Source organism: Eucyclogobius newberryi, unplaced genomic scaffold, assembly GCF_026437365.1.
Source record: "Eucyclogobius newberryi isolate DKJ021-1_F unplaced genomic scaffold, fEucNew1.0.hap1 SCAF_10, whole genome shotgun sequence".
Taxonomy (NCBI): Eukaryota; Metazoa; Chordata; class Actinopteri; order Gobiiformes; family Gobiidae; genus Eucyclogobius; species Eucyclogobius newberryi.
Genome location: NW_027315724.1, coordinates 35832733 through 35858012, shown reverse-complemented (window position 1 = coordinate 35858012; position 25280 = coordinate 35832733). Strand labels below are relative to the sequence as shown.

The 25280-nt window shown below is 43.6% G+C and overlaps 2 protein-coding genes across 2 annotated transcripts; both read left to right on the top strand.

Moving 5' to 3' along the window:
* The first annotated feature begins 6874 nt into the window (after nucleotides 1-6874).
* On the top strand, nucleotides 6875-19519 carry LOC140370130 (fibroblast growth factor receptor homolog 1). The gene is made up of 11 exons (XM_072457111.1): nucleotides 6875-6911; nucleotides 7159-7252; nucleotides 9986-10238; nucleotides 11103-11241; nucleotides 12349-12447; nucleotides 13208-13368; nucleotides 14406-14543; nucleotides 14688-14799; nucleotides 16493-16592; nucleotides 16670-16769; nucleotides 18868-19519. Exons 1-11 carry the CDS (start codon nucleotides 6875-6877, stop codon nucleotides 18949-18951), a joined length of 1317 nt encoding a protein of 438 aa, XP_072313212.1. The 3' UTR covers nucleotides 18952-19519.
* A 624-nt stretch (nucleotides 19520-20143) lies between these two features.
* Nucleotides 20144-23102, top strand: tmem97 (transmembrane protein 97). The gene is made up of 3 exons (XM_072458976.1): nucleotides 20144-20305; nucleotides 21516-21660; nucleotides 22797-23102. The coding sequence occupies exons 1-3, from the start codon at nucleotides 20192-20194 to the stop codon at nucleotides 23069-23071; spliced, it is 534 nt and encodes a 177-aa protein (XP_072315077.1). The 5' UTR covers nucleotides 20144-20191; the 3' UTR covers nucleotides 23072-23102.
* The last annotated feature ends 2178 nt before the right edge of the window (nucleotides 23103-25280 follow it).

Below are 25280 nucleotides of genomic sequence, written 5' to 3'. Positions count from 1 at the left end.
ACAGTTGTTTTAGAGATTTATTTTTTTATTGATATTTTTTGTGTTTGTGGGAAAGAAAATGACGAATTCCAAGCGAGTTTCAGAGATTTGTCTTTTAAACGTGTCCAAACTTTGAACTAATGTTTTCCAGACCCTTTTTGTGAATTCCGTTTAACAAAAACGTCTGGATTTTTTGTCCTTTTATTTTGAAAAGTTTTCAGTTGATGAGGATTTTTCAAATATTCAAGTGTGAAATAAACAAAAAGGATCAAACTAAATTCTAGTTTTATTCTTTTTGTTTATTTAAAAAAACACTTTGAGTTGAATCTGAAATTGTGACTTTACAACACAAATTCGTCCAAAAAAAGTATTCAAAAAACAACAGCGGCTTAACTAATATTATAATATATATAAATGTGCTGAAATATTGTGAATTGTAATTAATTATGGAAAAATTGTGATTTCCAAAGTTACAATTTGAAATTTTCTTCCAATTTGAAAACTAAAAATGTAAAAACAATATTTGAAACACTAATGTTCTTAATAAACTAGTTATAAGGCATTAATAAGCACTAGTTATTAGTTTATTGTGCATTTATTACTTATTTCAATGTTTTGTTCAGGGTTCAAGTTCTTATTCACATTTATTAAGACATTTACAAACACTAGTGACTAACATAGTGTTTATAAACCTATTACTGGTGCTTATTAACGCTTTATAAATAGTTTATTACACCTGAAGGTCTCAACATGATCTTAAAATGACAAAAGTTTCTCTGAACTCGTTTCCGCGGCGTTTAAGTTTTATTTAAATGTTTCTGTCCGATCACTGTGAATGTTTCTTTCATAACGACTTTATGACGCCTTCGAAATCCTCCTTTTCCTCCGTTTGTCGTCACTTTCTCTTTCTCTGCTGTCGGAACGGGAAATCCACACAATTACAAATCGCAAAAACTGCCTAATAATAATAATAATAATACCACGGCTTTAGAACCTTTAGAAGTGGAACGTGATGTGATTTTGACACATTTAACACTGGATTTGACTGCGTTTACTGGAGGTTTAACTGCACATTATGACTCGCGCTTTGCATTTTTGATGATGTTTAAGTTTTATTGGACAACTATTCACAGAAATGTTGAGCCCACAATAGTTTTTTTTTTCTCGTTTCATGCACAGATCCGTTTCATACTCGATCACACATTCTTAGAAAAGTGTCCGTGTTCCATCGTTTGTCAGAGAAAAGCTAACGAACTGACTTTTCTACAATTCTATCTTATTTTGAAGGGTCGAGTATCTACATTTTCACACATTTGTAGAGAAAACGTCACGATGCAGAAAAACAACTGTGATTTCTTCCGTTTCTTTTTCTCCTTTGGATTCTGACGTATCAAAACCAACATTTAACTCTTTCTGAACCCGTTAACTCTTAAATTTGCTGAATATTTCACATTTCCATCGCTTTAAACCTCAAAGTCGCTCCGCGTTTCTCCTCCTTCGCCACATTTTCCCTCAGACGCGGCGTGTTCCGGAGACGGCGTGTGCACTGTACTACTGACGCCGGGCTGTAGCGTGTATTTAAGTGTGTTAATTTAAATCTTTTTGTACAGTGATGTTTAAAGGAAGCCACGACGACGACAAATGAAAGCTGTAAATACGACAAATGATGTGTTCTTTTTTGTAAATATGGAGTCGGACGCGGCGCCCACGGCTGTATATGAGTGAAAGTGTCCAAATGTCGACCAAGCAAGATTAAATTCTACACGAAAAAGGACTTAAGTGTGTGTTTTTATTTGTTTTGTGCTTAAAAGACGTGAATTAAAGACAACAAATGCTTTTTACAGGTCTTTAGTATTACCGTATTTTCCAGAGTATAAGTCGCACCAGCCAAAAAATGCATAATAGAGAAGAAAAAACATATAAATCGCATTTTGGGGAAAATGTATTGTACATGGTGAATAGGTGTACGTATGCTAACGCTAACACCTTCAGCTACATGACGTATGCTAACGCTAACACCTTCAGCTACATGATGTATGCTAACGCTAACACCTTCAGCTACATGACGTATGCCAACGCTAACACCTTCAGCTACATGACGTATGCTAACGCTAACACCTTCAGCTACATGACGTATGCTAACGCTAACACCTTCAGCTACATGACGTATGCTAACGCTAACACCTTCAGCTACATGACGTATGCTAACGCTAACACCTTCAGCTACATGACGTATGCTAACGCTAACACCTTCAGCTACATGACGTATGCTAAGGCTAACACCTTCAGCTACATGACGTATGCTAAGGCTAACACCTTCAGCTACATGACGTATGCTAACGCTAACACCTTCAGCTACATGACGTATGCTAACGCTAACACCTTCAGCTACTTGACGTATGCTAACGCTAACACCTTAAGCTACATGAGGCACAGACAGAACTGTGGTAAGTGTCTGGTATATTAACGTAACATATGAACAGTTATTCAGATAACTATAGCATAAAGAACATGCTAACAAGTTTAGCAAAGCATCAGTTTTACCCCAAATCCCTCAGGGTCGGCACTAGATTATACAGGGAAGTTATCGGAACGGAAGTTACAGATTACAATATGGCGGCCCAACTCCATGGATCTATTAGAGACAGGGCATCGTCACCATTTTGCTACAGCTGGTGGTGAGGCAGGTACATTACCTGTCTCGCAGGATAAAGATCTTCGGATGTGTTGGCTCGGTGGTTAAAGACACGGCTTGTGCAGGACATCATGGGTTCGACTCCCTCACGGAGCCAAATTCATTTAGAGATTAAACTTTTTAAACTTATAGATTGCACAGTCTAGTTTGTTTGGGGTGAGTTAGCTACACTCTGGCTAACACAGGGGTGAGTTAGCTACACTCTGGCTAACACAGGGGTGAGTTAGCTACACTCTGGCTAACACAGAGGTGAGTTAGCTACACTCTGGCTAACACAGGGGTGAGTTAGCTACACTCTGGCTAACACAGAGGTGAGTTAGCTACACTCCGGCTAACACAGAGGTGAGTTAGCTACACTCCGGCTAACACAGGGGTGAGTTAGCTACACTCCAGGCTAGGCTAACACAGGGGTGAGTTAGCTACACTCTGGCTAACACAGGGGTGAGTTAGCTACACTCTGGCTAACACAGGGGTGAGTTAGCTACACTCTGGCTAACACAGGGGTGAGTTAGCTACACTCTGGCTAACACAGAGGTGAGTTAGCTACACTCCGGCTAACACAGAGGTGAGTTAGCTACACTCTGGCTAACACAGGGGTGAGTTAGCTACACTCCGGCTAACACAGGGGTGAGTTAGCTACACTCCGGCTAGGCTAACACAGGGGTGAGTTAGCTACACTCTGGCTAACACAGAAGTGAGTTAGCTACACTCTGGCTAACACAGAAGTGAGTTAGCTACACTCTGGCTAACACTGAGCCAGGGCATAAACTAGTTTTAACCAGACGAAGTAAACCTGACTTTCCTCATTCATTGTCATTATTCAACTTCAAGAAAATAATGGCTGAATCAGACGAACGGGTGAGAAACATCTCCTCACTACAACAAACACTTAGAGTTAGGAGTTAGGGTAAGGGGTAGGGTAAGGGTTGGGGTTAGGGTAGGGTAAGGGGTCGGGTTAGGGTAGGGTAAGGGTTGGGGTTAGGGTAGGGTAAGGGGTCGGGTTAGGGTAGGGTAAGGGTTGGGGTTAGGGTAGGGTAAGGGGTCGGGTTAGGGTAGGGTAAGGGGTCGGGTTAGGGTTAGGAGGGGGTCAGGGTTTACCCAGACCCAAGAGAGAAAATGATTCCCTGAGCTGTAGCAGTGGGACCGGCCTTCGTCGCCGCCATCTTGGATTTAGTCACTTCCGTCCCGATTCCCTATGATCTAGTGCTGACCCTAAATCCACTGAATTCTTCTTCCTCTGTGTCACTTCTAAACAACTCCAAAAACTCCAGAGGAAGAGGAAGTGCAGATTCTTCTTCTGCGTCGCTTAGAGTCTAGAGCAGTACTTAACTACTGCAATACTTAACCACCGCAGTACTTAACTACTGCAGTACTTAACCACCGCAGTACTTAACTACTGCAATACTTAACTACCGCAGTACTTAACTACTGCAGTACTTAACCACCGCAGTACTTAACTACTGCAATACTTAACCACCGCAGTACTTAACTACTGCAGTACTTAACCACCGCAGTACTTAACTACTGCAATACTTAACTACCGCAGTACTTAACTACTGCAGTACTTAACCACCGCAATACTGAACTACTGCAGTACTTAACCACCGCAGTACTGAACTACTGCAATACTTAACCACCGCAGTACTGAACTACTGCAATACTTAACCACCGCAATACTTAACTACTGCAATACTTAACCACCGCAGTACTTAACTACTGCAATACTTAACCACCGCAGTACTTAACTACTGCAGTACTTAACCACCGCAGTACTGAACTACTGCAGTACTTAACCACCGCAGTACTGAACTACTGCAATACTTAACCACCGCAGTACTTAACTACTGCAATACTTAACCGCCGCAGTACTTAACTACTGCAATACTTAACCACCGCAGTACTTAACTACTGCAGTACTTAACCACCGCAGTACTTAACTACTGCAGTACTTAACCACCGCAGTACTGAACTACTGCAGTACTTGTTAGAACTGTGAACTTGGGCTTCAGAACTCCTGCCGTGGACGACAGATGGATACTTCTGGAACGTAGTTTTGACGACAGGAAAAAGGCTGAAACAAAGAATAACACAAACATCACCAAAGATCAGGGACAGACATCAGACAAAAGGAAGAAATGACATTCAGACTTTAATTAGAAATGGATTAAATTAGATTTTTTACTTGGATTTGATTGTGTCGTTATTGTCTATTTTTGTTCTACATTTTTCTCTCTGGCTGTGTTCTGTGTCTGTTTTATGTTTCCGGTGTTTTTACTCAGAGTTTGAGCCACTTTGAGCCGCTTTAAAGTGGCTTTTAGAAGTGGAAAGAAGCGAAGAGTGAAACCAGCTCAGACTTCCTGCTCCTGTCGTGGTCGTTTCACATTCGTCTCACACTTTTATCCGCTTTTATCCACTTTTAACTTCTTCCATTTCTTTATAAATGATGGGTTTTCGCCGCTGGACGATCACATAAGGTGAGTCACGTTTGATTTTAGGAGATTATGGTTAAATTAATTTGTTTGTTAAATCACTGGTGTAATATTAAAATGACAAACTTTCACTACGATTCTTTTCTTTTTGTCTGTTTTCTTTCATTTATTGTTGTTATAGTTTATTTTTGTCGACGGCTGATAAGGAGATTTTAATTATTATTATTATTTTTGTTATTCGTTAAAAAATAAATTGATGTTAAAATTAAATGCAATGTATAAAAGTGGATAATAATTTTATCGCAGTTGTTGTTTAGGAAAGATTCAAAATGACACGATTGAGTTTTTCTGATTGAAAATGTGATTTTTTTTGTCTTTTTTGTTTTATTGTCGATATTTGTGACGTTTTGTGGTTGATTTTACGTTTCATTCACGTTTTGTGCGATTCTTGAACCTCAAACTGTAAAAGATATTTTACACATTTCTTATGATTTACATAATATTCCATGAGTTTTATCAGCAAAAATGATCCAAAATAGTTTATCATGTTTTGATTAATTAAATCAGAACAATTATATTTGGCTGTTTTTCCATCATGTTTCATCTTTTGTTTTGTTTCGTTTCCATACAAAGGGCGAGACCAGAACTAAACCAGGACTAAACCAGGACTAAACCAGAACTAAACCAGGACTAAACCAGGACTAAACCAGGACTAAACCAGGTCTGAACCAGAACTAAACCAGGACTAAACCAGGACTAAACCAGGTCTGAACCAGAACTAAACCAGGACTAAACCAGGTCTAAACCAGGTCTAAACCAGGACTAAACCAGAACTAAACCAGGACTAAACCAGAACTAAACCAGGACTAAACCAGAACTAAACCAGGTCCAAACCAGGTCTAAACCAGGTCTAAACCAGGTCTAAACCAGGACTAAACCAAGTCTAAACCTGGACTAAACCTGGACTAAACATGAGACTAAACATGAGACTAATCCAGCCCCCACTAGTGCTATTTCTGTAGTCACATCACACAGATGGGAAAACAAAATGCGAGTCAGGCCCAATCTGAGACACTTGATTCTTTTTCCCTGTGAAAATATAAGGCCCAGTCCCACTGAAACTCGTCTGAAACTTTATGTTCTAAATGTCAGATCCTTATGTAACAAATCTCTCTTAATTAATCATTTCATTTCTTCTTATAATCTTGATTTTATGTTTTTAACTGAAACATGGCTTAACAACAACACAGGGAATGTAGTTCTAAAAGAATCTGCTCCACCAAACTTTAAGTTTGAATCTGAAACACAAGAAAACAAAAAGGGGGCGGAGTCAGTGCAGTTTTTTGAGATGAAATAATGACCCGCAGGTTGTTCTTTTGGGGTGTTTTCCTCAAATGGAGCTAAAACAGTCTCCATGTGGACTTGGCCTGGTCCTGGTTTAGTCCTGCTTTAGTCCTGCTTTAGTCCTGCTTTAGTCCTGGTTTAGTCCTGGTTTAGTCCTGGTTTAGTCCTGGTTTAGTCCTGGTTTAGTCCTGGTCCTGGTTTTAATTATTACACACAAATCTTACTATAATTTGTGGCTGTTATGGTTCTGTTTTGGAACGAGCTTCAATTCAAAAAGTCTTTGTTTGAAAGACAATATTTTTGCTCATAAATGAAGATTGTTCTGACACTAAAAAACATCTCTTTCTCTTTCTGATTTTCTGTCTGGAGAATGTCGCCGTTCAGGACTAAACATTTCTTCATTATTTGAATAAAAAGAAGACACAAGATGAAGTCGAACTGCAGCAAGATCCACGGGCCTCGGGGTGAGTTTGTGTTGGAGAAACCTGAAATACTCGTAAATGTGGTGACGGTGAGATGAAAGCAACAAAAACAACAGAAAAGAAGCTTTACGTTCCATTCACTGTGTCCGTGGCAGGAGTTTCACAGCCCAAATACATCGTTCTGAAGTCAAAAACAGTCTGTATCGCACACAAACTGCTCTGAAAAGGCGTCAGCCCACAAGGGTCAGTGTTTGCCCCTCCACTGTCAGTGACTTTCATCTGGTTTCAGACGGAGCAGACTCGTCGCTGGTGTATTTCCTCGCTGCAGCGCTGGTCGTGTTCGCGCTGGTCTTCGTCCTCGTCTGCGTTGTCTTCGTCGTCAGGTCTTTACAAACGTACAAACAGCATAAACACGATAATGCAGCTCTCGTTTGGGCTTCACGATTGTCTGAAATAGTGTTCATAGTGGGTTTTGTCAGTTTTCTTTTTTTCTCAAAGTCAGATTTATTACAGTTTTAACTCCAGAAAACAAGGCGAAATTTTGTTTTTTTTACGTCAATTTTCAGTTAAATCCAGTTCACTCTAAAACTGACTACGATTTATTTTCTGTAAATGTTTCTAATAAACAAAATGAAGTACGTTTCTACCTGGCTTTTTTCTCTCAAAGCATCGAAGCTGAAGAAGAACCAGAATGTTCCACAGTAAAGCATTAAAGTCTAATATTGTGTCTCTGGAGTTTCCCACAGCTTTATTCATGACGCAAAAGGAAAAACTATCCAGAAGCTTAAATCTATGTTGTTGTTGTTGTTGTTTTATGGCGGTTGGCATCCAAGTGTTGCATTACCGCCAGACTTTATTCCTCAGACGTTTCGTAGTCCTCAGACTCTGTCGTAGTCCGTAAAAGAACTCCTTCCATTGCTTTGGTGTTACAAAGCCCATGAGGTCATGATATGTCTTTGTGACTAGAATAGTTGTTGTTGTTTCAGAGACCAACCGGCTTTAAGGAATAAAGTATAGAAGATAAAACACAAAAATGAAGTCTAAAGATTAAAGTCTGGCGGTAATGCAACACTTGGATGCCAACCGCCATAAAACAAAAACAACAACAACAACCGGCTTTATTCCAGGGAGACTCTTCTTCATCTTCCTCTCCTTCTTTGACGTTCGGTGCTTCCACCGTACAGCTTTATTCTTTAGGCTTCATTCTATAGGCTTTAATATGGCCACTGATGTCGCTGCTTGGTAGCCGTGCGTCTACGAGACTGGGCGAGGACAGGAGACCACCCCCACCCCCATCTCGTCACTCTGATCACTCTGACTCCCCACAAGCAGACCCCCATCACTCCGACTCCCATTTAGCGCCTTTAGCCTGTTTTCTATATCTGCCCAATCAAGCTCCTTTGTTCCAAGGAATCTCCCTGCAGCTTTAGCAATGATCCTGATCCTTTCAGTTCTGCTTTGAGTCTGAGCAGCACAGTTTACAACATCCACCATAAAGAGTACAAAATCCTCTCTATCCACAACCAGGGTATTCTCATTAATTCTGGAACCTGCACACTTGGGACCTCCACTCTTGAAACCTTCACACTTCTTGGGAGCCACGCTGGCCTTTCTCATTTCGCCCTGGCTGGGAGCAGCGCTGGCTCCTCTCTCTGTATTTACTCTAAACTCGTTACTTGAAACTTTCTTGACTGCATCTGCATAGGATATACCTTGAGAGACCTTTATTTTCTGCACCTCAGCAGCTCTTTTGCTAAACCTGCATCCCCGTAGGCAGAGCTATGTTCTTCCCCACAGTTACAGCACTTCAGTTTTGCTCCCACGTCACACTTCCCATACTCATGATCTCCTGCACATTTACCACATCTTTGCCTCCCTCTACAGACCGCTGCAATATGCCCAAAGCGCTGGCACTTAAAGCAACGCAGGGGCGGCGGAACATATGGCCTAACGTCATGGCACATGAACCCAATGAACACCTTACTAGGCAGGCACCTCCCTTCAAGTGTTACCATTACCGACAAGCTGTCACATCTTACCCCAGACCGGGTCACCTTCAAACGCCTAGCGTCCACCACCGTAACTCCCGTCAAATTCTCCTTAACTTCATCCACAGACGTCGCCGTAGGGACACCTACGATAACTCCTCTGACCGTGTTTCTTTCAGCATTAGACACAAGAATGTCCTTTCCACCCAGACGTTTAGTTCCAATCGCCTTCCGTTGCTGAGCCGCGTCCTTGCACACGACCAGCAGCGAGCCATCTCTAAGGACACTCGCACTCTTGATCACTCCCACAGCTACAGTTAGGCTCTTTGACAATGCCACTGAATTCCACTCCTTAAAGGATGCACTATCCTGTGCAAGCTTTATGATCACCTTACAGTCTCTGCTCTCACCCCGGATATCAATAGCTTCAGCCTCATCCTGCTGCTCATTCCCAGAACCCTCGGACGAGCTAAGGGACTTTTTACGTTTCCGGGCACGTGCAGGCAGAAAAGGCTGCTCCTCCACGCCGTCCAGAACGTCTTCCATCCCCGATCCACTCTCCTCCGCCATCTCCCGTCTCTCCAGACCGGGTGTTGAGCAAGGTCTCCGTGTATTTCTTTATCCTTTATCTTATTTCTTTTCTGCTGCTGTTGCCTTAAGATTGTGTATTTATTTCCTGGCTTTGCTTCTGTTTTGTTTCTTTTGTTTTCTGTTGCATTTATCCTTTTCATTAACAATTTTGTTCCAATCTGAAAATAGTTTGTCACAAAAAACAACACAAAACATGGAAACGAAACGACGACAAGTTTTTTTCTCCCCTAAAGGACTAAACCAGGACTAAACCAGGTCTAAAAAGGGACTGAACTAGGACTAAACAGGGACTAAACCAGGTGGGTTTACAAAATGCGAGTCAGGCCCAATCTGAGAAATGTGATTCACAGGAAACACATGTAGTTCTAATCTGCTTCACTCTAATCTGAAAATAGTTTATCGCAAACGAAAGTATCCGTGATTGAATAAACACAAGACATAGTTTAATGACGCACTATGGAACATTCCAGGCAAAGCCATATCTTCTGTTTCTTAGAGTTTAGTGGAGTTTGTCTCTTCTTCTTCTTCTCGTCTTAGACACCGGCGTCTGCTCCGGAGGCTCAAGTACAAGAACAAACCTTTCCCTCGTCCGGACCCGAGTCTGCAGCCGCTGAGACCTGAGCTCCAGGAACGACGAGAGGACGGTGGGGACGGAGAGGACGGAGAGGACGGAGAAAGAGAGGACGGAGAAAGAGAGGAAAGAGACAAGAGAAGAGAGACAGAGGAGAGCGTCCGACCTCTAACGACCAACACCAGTTCGACACGGAAGATGTGGAAGACGATTCAAGAGGTGAATAACCTTCCAAACCATCTCTGAAATACATTTACCGTATTTTCCGGTCTATAAGTTGCACCTTTTTTCATAGTTTTAGCCGGTGTGCGACTTATACTTATATTTATACTTATATACTTATACTTTTACTCCAGAGCGACTTATATGTGATATTATTCATACTCCAGTGCGACTTATATATGTTTTTTTCTTCTATATTATGCATTTTTTGGCTGGTGCGACTTATACTCTGGAAAATACGGTAAACCTCAGAGAGATATAAACGGAACATAAAGCAGTGTTCAGTTTTCTGTAAACACATACTTTTCTTCCAACTTTTTAAAACAAACATAAAAATACAAAACATAGAACTTGACTTGAGAACAATAAACAAAGTAAAAAGACCATAAGTTGCACTGGACGTTTAGAGAAAATAAATCACGAAAAACTTTCCAGGTGTTCTTCCCATCACTGCATATTTTTATTGGTCAAATAATTCTTTCTGTGACAGTAGAGTCATGATTTACAGCAGGAAGTCAAATTATAAACTTAAACTAAAACTGGTATAAAATCTTACACCTTTTTTAAAAACACAAGCAAAAAAAGAAAGATTTTTCCTTCACTCTTCTTTCAAATCATCCTTTTCTCCTGCTTGAATTTTAACCTCGTTGTCCGGTTCAAACGTGTGATTTGTGCTTCTGGATGAAGTTTGCACGACTGATTGTGAACCAGAGTTTGAGTGTCTTTGGCCTCCAGTGTCCAGATGAAACCGCTCCTTTCCTGGATGAACGAGGGATGAAACGAGGGATGAAACGAGGGATGAAACGAGGGATGAAAAGAGGGATGAAACGAGGGATTAAACACTTCCTTTTCCTTCTTCAGAGTCCTCGTTTCACCAAGTCCGACCTGAACCTGCTGCAGTTGATCAAAGCTGGAAAAGAAGCCGTTTTCTACAAAGCTCGAATGACCCGAGGGACGTGTAAAGGCCACAACATGGTCACCTGCAAGATCAGCAAAGAAGGTGCGTGTACAGCTCGTCTCCATGGAGATTTCACTGTGGTATGGCATCATCACAACGTATTTATCAGGCGTTTACTCAATGATATGTGTGTTTATTGGTCGAAAATATCTTTAAAAACCTGCTTTCTTACCGCGAGCAGGGCCTCCTTTCCACAGATTTGACCCGTAATCTGCTCGTCGGGGGCTAAGACTGTTATGTCAAAATAAAAACTTAAACAGAGACAAAACCGGGACTAAATAATGGCTAATTTAGACCAAATACATACATTTTTCAACCAGAGAGTGAAAGGCAAAGTTGAGATACCTGTATTTTCCCATTCTTCGTCTGTCAAAACAAAAATACCTAAATCAACAACATTTTAATAAAAAGCTGTAGATTGTCGGTGATATAGAGAACTCTGGTGTTGCTATTGTGATGTATTAATTATGTCGCTATGTCGATACTTTAGCATCTCTTTAAAGACAAACTGCAGTTCAGCACAAACAGGAAATAGAGACATTATAAACCACAGAAGGTTTCACTTTGATCGTCGTTTCCTGTTCAATTGTAGCGTTTCGCCTCGAATAGATCAATCCAAACATTAGCCATGTGTTCGCCGCAGTGTAAACGTGTGAAAGTGTTTAAATGTGTTTGTATGTGTTTAAATGTGTTTAAATGTGAACGTGTTTAAATGTGAAAGTGTTTAAATGTGAAAGTGTTTAAATGTGTTTAAATGTGTTTAAATGTGTTTGTATGTGTTTTAATGTGTTTTAATGTGTTTAAATGTGTTTAAATGTGTTTAAATGTGTTTAAATGTGTTTGAATGTGTTTAAATGTGTTTAAATGTGTTTAAATGTGTTTGAATGTGTTTAAATGTGTTTAAATGTGTTTAAATGTGTTTTAAATGTGTTTAAATGTGTTTAAATGTGTTTAAATGTGTTTAAATGTGTTTGAATGTGTTTAAATGTGTTTGAATGTGTTTAAATGTGTTTAAATGTGTTTAAATGTGTTTTAAATGTGTTTAAATGTGTTTAAATGTGTTTAAATGTGTTTTAAATGTGTTTAAATGTGAAAGTGTGTAAATGTGTTTAAATATGTTTTAAATGTGTTTAAATGTGGGCGTTTCAGGCGTGCGGGTGAAGCACGTGGAGACGGAAGTGTCCATCATGAGGAAACTGGTCCACCACAAGAACATCCTGCAGCTGCTGGACTGGAACACAGCAGAAGGTCGAGCTTCTCCTGTCGACACAAAAAACACAAAACACGACACGGAAAGAGAAGTTAAACATTTTCAGATTTGAATCAGATTTTACTCAAACGTTTCTTCTTTTTTTTGGAGCTACATTCGTGGTCACATGTTGCCCTCTGCACCGGACACGCCCTCTGCACCGGACACGCCCTCAATACATTCAAGAGCACGGACTTTGTGCCTGATCCTTAAATATAACAGTTGGAAATGAGGCTCCTTAAAACTGTCTTACATTAGGCTAACGTTTATTAGCATAGCCACTAGCATTAGCCGGATGCTAGCGGTCTCTGTAAGTCCACTGGTCCCTCCTGACCACAGTCACATATTTCTGGACAAATGGGATCTTTGAGGACGTGACAGAAGAGAAAGAATCCTTTGTTTTCAGACTGTTTCTTGGCACAACCCACAGTGAACATGCAGCTTTTGTCCTCTAGAGGGCAGTAGCACCAGAGTGTCACGTCTTCAGACATTGCAAAGGAGCGTTGGGGCTATTGTAGCTTCTTATCGTTCAGGATGGTTTTCAAAGCTGAAGCCAAGATCACTAAAACGAGAGATTTAGGACCTTGTAATAAAAAGGTCCAGGTGGAATCGCTATAAAAGACTTGTTAAAATTGTCAGAATTATTTTGTTTGTTTGTAGTTTTGGAATCGAAACTGAGCTTTGAGGAACAGATTCAGAAAAAGACTCATAATCTAATAAACACCAATAATGAACCTGATCCTGTTGCGTGTTTTGCAGCGCCGTTTGTGCTGATCCTGGAGTATGTGAGCTATGGGACTTTAAGGACCTTTCTCCAGATGAACCGCAGCACGTTGACCTCTGACCCTAATGTGCAGAGCCTACTCACCATCGCCTCCTACCACATCGCGCTGGCACTGCAGCACCTGCGCGCTAAAAGTGTACGTACAACCCCTTCCCTTTAATCTGGAACTCCTTTAAAGCAGGACTAAGTAGCTTTGGCGATAGAGCTCCCCCTGCAGGTCTCTGGTCAGAACTACATTGTCAGAGAACAGGCGCAGCTTTCCAAATAACAATCACGTACAACAACATGTAACGTTGCCAAATATAAAAAACAGCCAGAGTTTCTCAGGAGAGTTGTTTTCAGGTCAATGTCGGCAAATAGACAGCAGGGGGCGACAATGAGCGCTTCAAACGCATCGAAAGTACATATTTAACTGTTGTTGTCGTGCTCGTTTGTGAAAGAAAGGGCAAGAATCAAAACAGTTAAAATGAATAAAATGTTTAATCCCTGCAATGTACAATTCTAATACAGAAATAACAGAGCGCTTACCATCTGACCCTGTCCAATGTGACGCTGACTTACGCGGGCGACTTACGCGGGCGCTCCGGACTGCACCCTCTCCCTGGGCACTCGCGTAAGATGAAGGGTCTCCTCCTCTGTACCTCTCTGGTCTCCTCCTCTGTACATCCTCTCTGGTCTCCTCCTCTGTGCCTCTCTGGTCTCCTCCTCTGTGCCTCTCTGGTCTCCTCCTCTGTAAAATGAATATAGTTGGTAATACGATCTTAGTAAAGTTAATATATTTGGTATTCCCTTCACGATCAAAGGAACTTACAAAGACGTTCAATAAAGGACCAAAACATCTTAGTTCTTCTTTGAACACAAATGATCGCAGAGGTTTCTGGGACTAACTTTTACGATTGATTGATTGATTGTGGCAATTAAAATGTTAAGGACATTTTATGTGTAGCTCTATTGTGAGGAGATTGGGTTAGAGCCACTGCTCCTCCACTGAAGAAGACTCTACAACTGCAACTTGAATAATAATAATACTAATACTATCTTGGAGCACCACGATAAACCAGGAGACTGCTGCTTCTGGTACATCTGCTCCTTGTCCTCCAGTCGTCCTCTTGTGTTCTCCAGATCGTGCACTGAGACTTGAACAATAATAATAATCTCTCTTGTGTTCTCCAGATCGTGCACTGCGACTTGGCCCTTAGGAACATCATGGTGGATAAGTTTCCGTGGGAAGTGAAACTGTCTGAGTTTGGTTTGGCTCGAGACCTGACGAGGATGACGAGCCGCCGGAGCAGCCGCTGGAGGAACCCGCGGGTAAAAACCTACAAAACGCACAAAACGCACACGATTCGAGGTGTTTTACTGAGATATCGTTAGTGGAATGTGATTAGTCGCTCGTTAGGTCAGGAAAGGTGACGTTATCATCTTCTAGAACACGTGTTTGTGTTTGTGCCACAGCAGCGAGTTCCTCTGCGCTGGTATCCTCCAGAATACTTCAAAAACAACTACTACAGCTTTAAAGGGGACGTGTGGGCGTTTGGCATCGTGCTCTGGGAGATGCAGACCTTTGGTGAGTGTGTCGGATGCCCTCCCGTGTGTCAGAATGTGTTCCTTTAGTCGACTGAAAAATGTCATCTTAGCGTTTCTCTGTGAAACCTGAAAATACCATTAGAAACTTCAAAAATCTCAACTTTTAGAAATTAACTAAAAAAAAACTAAATAAAAAAAGAAATAAAAAGTGATTAAAAAAACTAAAACCCAACTCAAAGAACAGATATTGTTGAAATGAAACACAAATGAATGAAAATGTCAATCCCAGAACCTCAAAACAAACCAAAAAACACCTCTTTAAAATATGTCCACTAGCATTAGCATTAGCATTAGCATTAGCTGCCAACGACTCTGTAAGTCCACTGGCCCCTCCTGACCACAGTCACACGCTTCTGGACAAACGGGGAAATAATCCTTTGTTTTCAGACGTTTGTTGGCGCAGCCCACAGTGAACATGCAGCTTTCGACCTCAAGATGGCAGCAGCAAACCATGAATAGGAAGAAAGATTTCAGGGGGAAAAATGGACAGCGGTTCTTTTTTTTGGCAAATAAACACACTCTGAATCTGGCTCAGAGTATGTGGGACTAAAGAGGGACTAAAGCAGGACTAAAGCAGGACTAAAGAGGGACTAAAGCGGGACTAAAGCAGGACTAAAGCAGGACTAAAGAGGGACTAAAGCAGAACTAAAGCAGGAGTAAAGCAGGACTAAAGCAGGTCTAAAGCGGGACTAAAGCAGGAGTAAAGCAGGACTAAAGCAGGTCTAAAGCGGGACTAAAGCAGGAGTAAAGCGGGACTAAAGCAGGAGTAAAGCGGGACTAAAGAGGGACAAAAGCGGGTCTAAAGCAGGACTAAAGCAGGAGTAAAGCAAGACTAAAGCGGGTCTAAAGCAGGACTAAAGCAGGACTAAAGCAAGACTAAAGCGGGACTAAAGCGGGACTAAAGCAGGACTAAAGCAGGACTAAAACAAGACTAAAGCGGGTCTAAAGCAGGACTAAAGCAAGACTAAAGCGGGTCTAAAGCAGGACTAAAGCGGGACTAAAGCTTGTGGTTTGCAGGTTAAGACCTGGTTTACAGGGGCATTGGACTGGGGGGGATTAAAAGTACCCTGAGCCCAGCGGTGGGAGGGGCCTCACAAAGTGTTATTATTAACATCTGGACTGAGGTCTGTGTCTGAAGATCAAGAAAGGCTTTACATCCTCTGACATGTGGACTTTATTTCACTGTGGCCTCTTTGTGTTATGTTTTTATGCATGAAGCGTCCAGTCGCATTGAAACGGCCAGAAATGATGTTTAAATGTATTTTAATGCTTCCTTTTCCATGTCATTCAACTAACATAAGAGCTCGGCAAGAACAAAATAAAAAACAATCACATTTTGTCCGTAAATTCACCGTCTTTTCTAGCTCATTACATAAGCACAATATTTTACAACATATTTGTCCAACATTTCAAATCGTTCATGAATACAGTCGCTTTAACCACGGACCTCGTTCCCCCGGCGACTGCAGCGAGATCCTTGAGTTCCAACGTGTTTTGTCCATGTTTTCACCATTTATCTCACTTTACTTTGCGTCTTTTCCTTAGTGTCAAGTAGACTTCCATTTCACAGCCACTTCCGGTCACGCAGGAAGTTACCAAAATAAAAGCAAACCCTACAATACAACGTAAATGTGTCAAAATGACCTTTACATTGCGTGTTCTTTCATTCCCAGGCACGCTCCCGTACCCGACGCTGCAGACGTCCGAGTCGGTGGTTTATCACATCTGCATCGGACACAAGAACTCCAACCCCGAAGGCTGCCGGCCCGAGATGTGAGACGCGGGAGAGACATACGCTTTTGTTTTGTGTTCAAAGTGTGCGTTTCATTAAGCCTGATGCCCTCCCGCAGCCTCCACGTGATGAGGGACTGTTGGCTGGAGCCGTACGCGCTCAGGCCGTCCTTCACCGACATCGTGCGGATGCTGGAGAACATCATGGAAAACGACGCCGTAACATTATTATTATTATTATTATTATTAGGCCCGAGCGCCACAAGCTGGCGAGAGGCCTATTAGTCCCGTAAGGCCGTGCGAAGCACGGCCTTAGCAGGCATGGGCCATGCTTGTATCTGCTCAAGTCTATGGGGAGTGGGTGGGGCACCCCGACGGGAAAGGGAATGACGAGCGCGTAAGCGCTCGTAATGATGATTCCACCCCATGGCGGCATGGGGAAGGCTTAGAGCTTTCCAACGATGTATAATTTGTTGTTATAGTGGAAACGACTATATTGTTTTTGCTAAAAATATTATTATTAGGCCCGAGCGCCACAAGCTGGCGAGAGGCCTATTAATCTCGTAAGGCCGTGTGAAGCACGGCTGCGAAAGTGCGCACGTAGTGCGCACGAAATCGAGCGCGAAGCGCTCGCCCACTTCCAAACACTCTCTAACGCACTCCTTCACTCACGCACGCCCCGTGCAGACTAATTAGTAGTAGGAAAATGGAACTTTACCGTTGTAAACGGGCGAAGCCCGTGCAAAAGTACGCACTAAACGAGCACTTTACATTGTCATCCCCATATAAAGCAGTCATTTGCCCTAAGTAGCTCACGAATACGTTCCCCATCTCTTGCATGTTCCGTGCATATAAGCATGTAATGCAAAAATTGAACATTATTACTGTTTAGAGGGCCAAAAACACAAAGTGGGCGGAGCCCACTCAAAATTAACGAAAGTACCGGTCAGTGACCAGGGACCCACACCATGAGGTAGGAAAGCGCGAGCGCTTTCCGAAAATGTATAGTTTATGATATTAGAAAAATGGGAAACATTGTTTTCGCATCGGAATATTATTCTTTCTTTCTTTCTTTCTTTCTTTCTTCTCGGGACCAACCCCCCTATTTTTCACCCAGTGAACATTGACGAAAAGTCACAAAAATTTGCACACCTCTAAAAATCGTGCCTCTCTACATTCTGGCTATTTCCCTTTTCTAAAATTAAAAAAATTGGCGCGTTAGCGCCCCCAAATGTACCAAAAATGCATTGAGAGATGGGAAATGACCCAAAAAAAATCTGATCGTAAAATCATGAAATTTGGCGCAGAGGTAGATGGTGACAAGAGAAGTAAAAAATATTATTACGGCAACGCCGTCCGCCCAACCAAATGTCGGCCATATTGCTTCAAAAATGGCTAAGCATGACTCGGGAGTTTTTCCAAACGTACTTTTACGAACTCCTCCCAGGGCGTTGGCTCTAAAAAGCTGAAATTTGGTGAAAATGCTACTAAGGAGTGGGACATCAAAAGTTATTCAAATTACATTGATACCTCTCACGGTCTCTGAGCGGCGAAGCCGCAAACTGTAGCTAGAATTTCAGAAATCTCCCAAATTTAACATTTCTGCCGTTTGCGCAGATAAAGTCCGAATTGCGTCAAATTAGAATCAGTTGTTAAACTCTTTGCCCTAAACCTACTTGAGGTGGAATAAATTCATTTGGCGCCACAGCGCCCCCTACAGATTGTATATGGAGGTTAAATGTTTAGTTTTGCGAAATTAGATGAAATTTGACACACAACTCAATTTTGGCCCCATCAAAAAAGTCAATGAGACCCATGTCATAATTGTTATGGCGTTGCCGTAACGATGACCAAAACCTCCCATGTTATTCCAATGGGGAAATTGCCAGAACATGTTTACACTTTAGACTTTGACAAACTCCTCCCAGGGCGTCAGCCCTATTAACCTGAAATTTGGTGAGACTCATCTTCAGGTGTGAACCGTCAAAAGTTATCCACATTTTTATTCAAAGAGTCACGGTGTCTGTGCGGCAAAGCCGCACATTTTGCCAAGAATTCAAAATAAAATTGCTTTTTGATGGTAAAACAAAGGGGAGAAGATGTGACAGCGTCACAGATTCAGCAGTAGGCGTAATAAAAGGACAATTGGGGCGCGTTAGCGCCCCCTCCTCTTGCGGCGTGGCGGCGGTGTGGCGAGGGCCGATCATTGCCGCTTGCGGCTATATTTATTATTATTGTTATTATTATTATTATTTTATTATTTATGACGTTCTGTTTTATAAAATCTGTGGAAAAGTCACTTCTGTTTCATCTTCAGGATTATGTGGATGTGGAAAGTCCTGAGCCACAAGACGGAGCCAAACATCATCGAGTCAGTCTGCAGGGGGCGACCAAGGACTAAAGCAGGACTAAAGCAGGACTAAAGCAGGACTAAACCGGGACTAAAACAGGACTAAAACAGGACTAAAACAGGACTAAAACAGGACTAAAGCAGGACTAAACCGGGGCTAAAGCAGGACTGAAACAGGACTAAAACAGGACTAAAACAGGACTAAAACAGGGCTAAAACAGGACTAAAACAGGACTAAAACAGGACTAAAGCAGGACTAAAGCAGGACTAAAGCAGGTCTAAAGCAGGACTAAAGCAGGACTAAAGCAGGACTAAAACAGGACTAAAACAGGACTAAAGCAGGTCTAAAGCAGGACTAAAGCAGGACTAAAACAGGACTAAAACAGGACTAAAGCAGGACTAAAGCAGGACTAAAACAGGACTAAAGCAGGACTAAAACATGACTAAAGCAGGTCTAAAGCAGGACTAAAGCAGGACTAAAACAGGACTAAAGCCGGACTAAACCAGGACTAAAACAGGTCTAAACCGTCAGAAACCGAGGATTTAATTTGCAGCGAAGAAAGCTATTTTTTATTTCAAAATTGCATTATGCAAATATCAGCCAATTCTTAGCTTTATTTATTTAATCATATTTTAGTTTGTGGTTGAATTGAATCTGATGTCAAGACATTTTATTTTTGTAATTCTATGAGAATACAGATATAAATAATAAAATGTACTTAAAGTGTAATTCATTTGCTCCGCCCTCGGCTCCGCCCATAAACCATGGACCATAAACTATTTGTAAATGTGTCACTTTTGTGTGGTCAGGCCAAGGTACAGGTCAGGTCTGTGGAGCGACACACTCACTTCACGCTGGATAAATCTGTTTAAAGTCTGAGGATCTGTGGGAAACATGTCCAGAGGAAGGAGCGGGTGGCGGACCCCGTCACCAGGGAAACGTGCACTTTTAGTTCATGCACCAAAATCTGATCATGATTAGATTTCTGTCGTTATTCATCTGATTTATCTCTCATTGTTCACAAAAAAGTGGCAAAAATAATGAAGCAAAAAAAACCATGATTAAAAGAGTCATTTTAAAGTTCATTAAACTTTGTCTCTCAAACACTGACCGAATGTTCCGGTCAACGCGCGGCCCTGAACGCCTCACGGTGATTCTTGGCCTGGATGACGCGTTCAGGGACAGCTCGTGCTCGTCTCTGTCCAATGAGATGGCTCTGTTTGGAACACGCGCTCGCGCCACGCGCCACGCGCCGCATTTTGGACCAGACTCAGATCCAGACGCTGCAAAATGTCTCTGCGCCTGTTAGAGTTCATCTTCTTCCTGTACTTCGCCTCTCACGTCCCCATCACGCTCCTGATCGACCTGCAGGCGCTGCTGCCCGCGCACGTGTACCCGCACCAGGTGAGTCCCGCGCACGTGTACCCGCACCAGGTGAGTCCCGCGCACGTGTACCCGCACCAGGTGAGTCCCGCGCACGTGTACCCGCACCAGGTGAGTCTGAGGCACGGCAGGTGAGTTTGGAGACTGAAAGTGAAACTAAAGATAGAATACTTCTGCAAAAGAAAAGAACGTGTAGATGAACGTGACGACCTGTAGATGGCGCCACAGTCACAGTGTGAAGAGCTGGACTCGTCCCAGAACATGAGCCTCAGGTCAAAGTCATGACCAGGGTCTGGACAAAGGAAAAAAGAGCAGAAGAACAGGGATGTGGGCGGGGCTAGGGGGTAGGTGCACCTGGGCCTCAGCTGCAGGACAAAACAGGATTCACTCCAATGTGAAAGAAACAAAATTCAACTTTGAGTAAAGTAATAATGAAACACAGCTTAAAGGTTCATTCAAGTTTAAATAATATGTCCCCTTTAACTTCCCCTTTAATCTCCTCTTTAACGTCCCTTCTTTTACCTCTCGCCATTTCTGTCCCCCTCCCTCTCCCCCCTCTCCCCCCTCTCCTCCTCCCTCTCTCCTCCTCCCTCTCTCCTCCTCCCTCTCTCCTCCCCCCCTCTCCCCTCCTCCCTCTCTCCTCCCCCCCTCTCCCCTCCTCCCTCTCTCCTCCTCCCTCTCTCCTCCTCCCCCCCTCTCCCCACTCTCCTCCTCCCTCTCTCCTCCTCCCTCTCTCCTCCTCCCTCTCTCCTCCCCCCCTCTCTCCTCCCTCCCTCTCCTCCTCCCTCTCTCCTCCTCCCTCTCTCCTCCCCCCCTCTCCCCTCCTCCCTCTCTCCTCCTCCCTCTCTCCTCCTCCCCCCCTCTCCCCACTCTCCTCCTCCCTCTCTCCTCCTCCCTCTCTCCTCCTCCCTCTCTCCTCCCCCCCTCTCTCCTCCCTCCCTCTCCTCCTCCCTCTCTCCTCCTCCCTCTCTCCTCCTCCCTCTCTCCTCCTCCCTCTCTCCTCCCCCCCTCTCTCCTCCCTCCCTCTCTCCTCCCTCCGTCCCTCCCCCCTCCCTCTCCCCACTCTCCTCCCCCCTCTCTCCTCCCTCCGTCCCTCCCCCCTCTCTCCTCCTCCTCCTCCCTCTCTCCTCCCTCCCCCCTCTCTCCTCCTCCTCCTCCCTCCCCCCTCTCTCCTCCTCCCTCTCTCTCTCCTCCTCCCCCCTCCCCCCTCTCTCCCCCTCCCCTCCCTCAGTTGCAGGACGTCCTTCGTTGGTACGCTGCAGAGTTTAAAGACCCTATGGTTCTGGATCCTCCCGTGTGGTTCAAGTCCTTCATCCTCTGTGAGGCTATGCTCCAGCTGCCGTTCTTCCCCATCGCCGCCTACGCTTTTCTCAAAGGTACAATACTGGACTAAAGCGGGACTGAAGCGGGACTAAAGCGGGACTAAAAAGGGACTAAAGCGGGACTAAAGCTGAAGCGGGACTGAAGCGTGTCTAAAGCGGGACTAAAGCGGGTCTAAAGCGGGACTGAAGCAGCACTAAAGCGGGACTAAAGCTGAAGCGGGACTGAAGCGTGTCTAAAGCGGGTCTAAAGCTGGTCTAAAGCGGGTCTAAAGCGGGTCTAAAGCGGGTCTAAAGCGGGTCTATAGCGGGTCTAAAGCGGGTCTAAAGCGGGTCTAAAGCGGGTCTAAAGCGGGTCTAAAGCGGGTCTATAGCGGGTCTAAAGCTGGTCTAAAGCGGGTCTATAGCGGGTCTAAAGCTGGTCTAAAGCGGGTCTAAAGTGGGACTAAAGCGGGTCTATAGCGGGTCTAAAGCGGGTCTATAGCGGGTCTATAGCGGGTCTAAAGCTGGTCTAAAGCGGGTCTAAAGTGGGACTAAAGCGGGTCTATAGCGGGTCTAAAGCGGGTCTAAAGCGGGTCTATAGCGGGTCTATAGCGGGTCTATAGCGGGTCTAAAGCGGGTCTAAAGCGGGTCTAAAGCGGGTCTAAAGCGGGACTGAAGCGGGTCTATAGCGGGTCTAAAGCGGGTCTATAGCGGGTCTATAGCGGGTCTATAGCGGGTCTATAGCGGGTCTAAAGCGGGTCTAAAGCGGGTCTAAAGCGGGTCTAAAGCGGGACTGAAGCGGGACTGAAGCTTGTGGTTTGCAGTGTTCAGACCTGGTTTACAGGGGCGTTGGACTGGGGGGGGATTAAAAGTACCCTGGGCCCAGCGGGGCGAGGGGCATCACAAAGTCTATTATACAGAACATCATGTGGGCGTGGCGCACCAATCAGGGCTCAGTATCTCATGCTACAAACCTGCTGCTTTAGTCATGTTTTAGACCCGCTTTAGTCTTTTTTCCGGGATTAGAATGGTTTTAGACCTGATTTATGATGCTGATAATCATACTTATTCACTCACTTATTTTGTGCATTATTCAGTCCACACTCGATGATGAAACAAATCGTGAATCGACCGTAGAATGAGCCACAAAAGTGCAGAAACATCACTTCCACACTTCTGTCTGAGTCGTCTCCGCTTCATGTCTCTCTCAGGCGGCTGCTCGTGGATCCGCACTCCGGCCATCGTTTACTCGGCGCACGTGGCCACCACGCTGGTCCCCATCCTGGCCCACATCCTGCTGTTCCCCTTCCCCCTGGAGCCTCACGCCGGGCCCCAGACGCAGAGGGAGCGCTGGGTCCTGGTGTCCGTGTACGCCCCCTACCTGCTGGTGCCGGTACTGCTGCTGCTCACCATGCTCTTCTCAACCACGTACAACTCCACGGGCCAATCAGGGAGCAGCGCCGGCGCCAAGAAGAAGCGCAAGTGAAGCCAAAACGCTGATCCACCAGGTTTATAAGTGACAATCATGATTTAATTCAGAGTATGTTTATTAGCAGCTAACTTTTAATATTCTCCATGTCACCGGTTATTAATATGTTCTGACATTTATGTACATTAACTATGGGCTAAATGTGCTAAATGTCATGTTTCTAACTCTTAATAATAGACTTATAACCAAAAATGTCTTAAAATCTGACTAATAAGTAGAATATATTTATGGGAAATTGTTAGTAAATGTAAGTGATTAGCAGCAGAATAAGACGAGTTGAATAAATACTGTAAAACTGAAATAAACCACAGAAATGTAAATTAGCCGCTTGTTGGAAGTTAACACTGAAAACAAAATTATACTTGTGTTTTTATTGTTTTATCATGAATGTAAAAGCTGTATTTTTTACAATTGAATAAATAATTTCCACTTTTGTTTAGGCTTTTATTGTTTTAAAGGAATTCACTATTTAACCCAAAAATAAACTTCCTCTTTGATTCAATATCTTTGTGCCATGACCGTCTGAGACCCACGAGCAGCTCATGGTCAGAGCAGGACCAGAACCTGGACCAGAACCTGGACCTGGACCTGGACCTGGACCTGGACCAGAACCTGGACCTGGACCAAACCACGTCCACATCAGGACTAAACTGGGACTAAACCGGGTGTGGTTTGGTCCAGTCCAGGTTTATTTCTGGGTCACGACTCTCAAGATGATTTTAACATATAACAGTATATTGTAGAGAAATAAGGTCAGATAAAGTATAAACCAGGGCGTCCACATATAAAACTATCATTTAGATGTACTAAAGGTATAAATACACCAAATAAAATCACAATGAGAAAATCGTAAAAAGCGTGTCTTATTTGTCCGTATTGAAGTCAAAGTGGTAGATTTACTTATATTTTCAGTTAGAAATAATCACATGGGCCATTCAGTGTGAGCCTGAGGACCGCATGTGGCCCCCGGGCCATAGTTTGGATATTATAAAAATATATCTTCTTCTTTGGTGTTTTATGGCGGCTGGTATCCAAGTGTTACATTACCAGTACCACTAGACTTTAGACTTTATTCTTTTCCTTTAGGCTTTATTCTTCTTCCCTCAACATTATAAACTCATTACAATATCAAACCTGCGTCACACGTTTGTGTCTCTTGGATTATTAGAATTGTCTTCTTCACTTTGCTGCGGACGCTGCTGATGACGTCACTAATGTAACACCATCAGTCACATGACAGCACCTGTTTAATTACATCCTGCACTTTTAATTATTCTATAAAGTCTTTGTATAAACCTGAGTCAGAACATGTCGCGTCATGTCCTGACTGGAGCTCTGTCTCATTCAACCAGAGCACCCAGAGAACATGCAAACTGCACACAGAGCACAGAGAGAACATGCAAACTGCACACAGAGAACATGCAAACTGCACACAGAGCACCCAGAGAACATGCAAACTGCACACAGAGCACCCAGAGAACATGCAAACTGCACACAGAGCACCCAGAGAACATGCAAACTGCACACAGAGCACGTGCATCATCCCCGACAGCTCTAACCGCTGTGCCACTTTATTTGGATGAACAATAAGAGAAGTAGATCCATGAGTGTTTACAGCGGACTAGTTTATGCCGCGGACGGTTACGTGCGTCAGCACGTTGGCCGGTGACGCATGCGTATAAATCGCGAGGAGCTCTCACGCGCTCAGTGAAGAGTCCGCGTCAGGACGTGAACGTCTCACTTTAAGAACAAACTGTACAGACATTATAACTGTGATAAATCTGTACGTTTAAACCAGAGCCGGATATTTGACGTGATTAACGTCAAAAAGGACGTTTATCCGACACGTTACGCGTGATTCTGCTGCTAACTGTTATTAGCCTCCTCTAATTGCAGCTGGACGCGGCCAACTGAGACTTTGTGGATAAATTATTCATTTCTGGAATAACATCTGCTTCTGTTTGACACGCTGAAGTCTCGACGCCTCGTGGAGCTCCTCAAACCCGCGCGAAACGGACAAACTCACGCCTTTCATCAGCGGGAGACACTGTTGACATCCTGAGGACATGTCAGCCGCGCATGCGTCTGCTAATTCAAGCTAACGCGAGCGAACTGCACGCGCGCGCGCGCCGCTCAAACGCGCGGGACTCGGCTCAAACACGCGCCCCGTTTTGTCATTAACGCGTGTCATGTCTGCGTCCGGGGG

What these genes read in the sequence shown, in the direction of transcription:
- LOC140370130 (XM_072457111.1), top strand. Translation starts at nt 6,875, where the DNA reads ATGAAGTCGAACTGCAGCAAGATCCACGGGCCTCGGG. An exon ending in GGACTGGAACACAGCAGAAG is followed by an intron (nt 12,448 to 13,207) that starts GTCGAGCTTCTC and finishes CGTGTTTTGCAG; the next exon opens with CGCCGTTTGTGCTGATCCTG. An exon ending in GAAGGCTGCCGGCCCGAGAT is followed by an intron (nt 16,593 to 16,669) that starts GTGAGACGCGGG and finishes GCCCTCCCGCAG; the next exon opens with CCTCCACGTGATGAGGGACT.
- tmem97 (XM_072458976.1), top strand. Translation starts at nt 20,192, where the DNA reads ATGTCTCTGCGCCTGTTAGAGTTCATCTTCTTCCTGTACTTCGCCTCT. An exon ending in CGCACGTGTACCCGCACCAG is followed by an intron (nt 20,306 to 21,515) that starts GTGAGTCCCGCG and finishes CCCCTCCCTCAG; the next exon opens with TTGCAGGACGTCCTTCGTTG. An exon ending in CGCCTACGCTTTTCTCAAAG is followed by an intron (nt 21,661 to 22,796) that starts GTACAATACTGG and finishes TGTCTCTCTCAG; the next exon opens with GCGGCTGCTCGTGGATCCGC.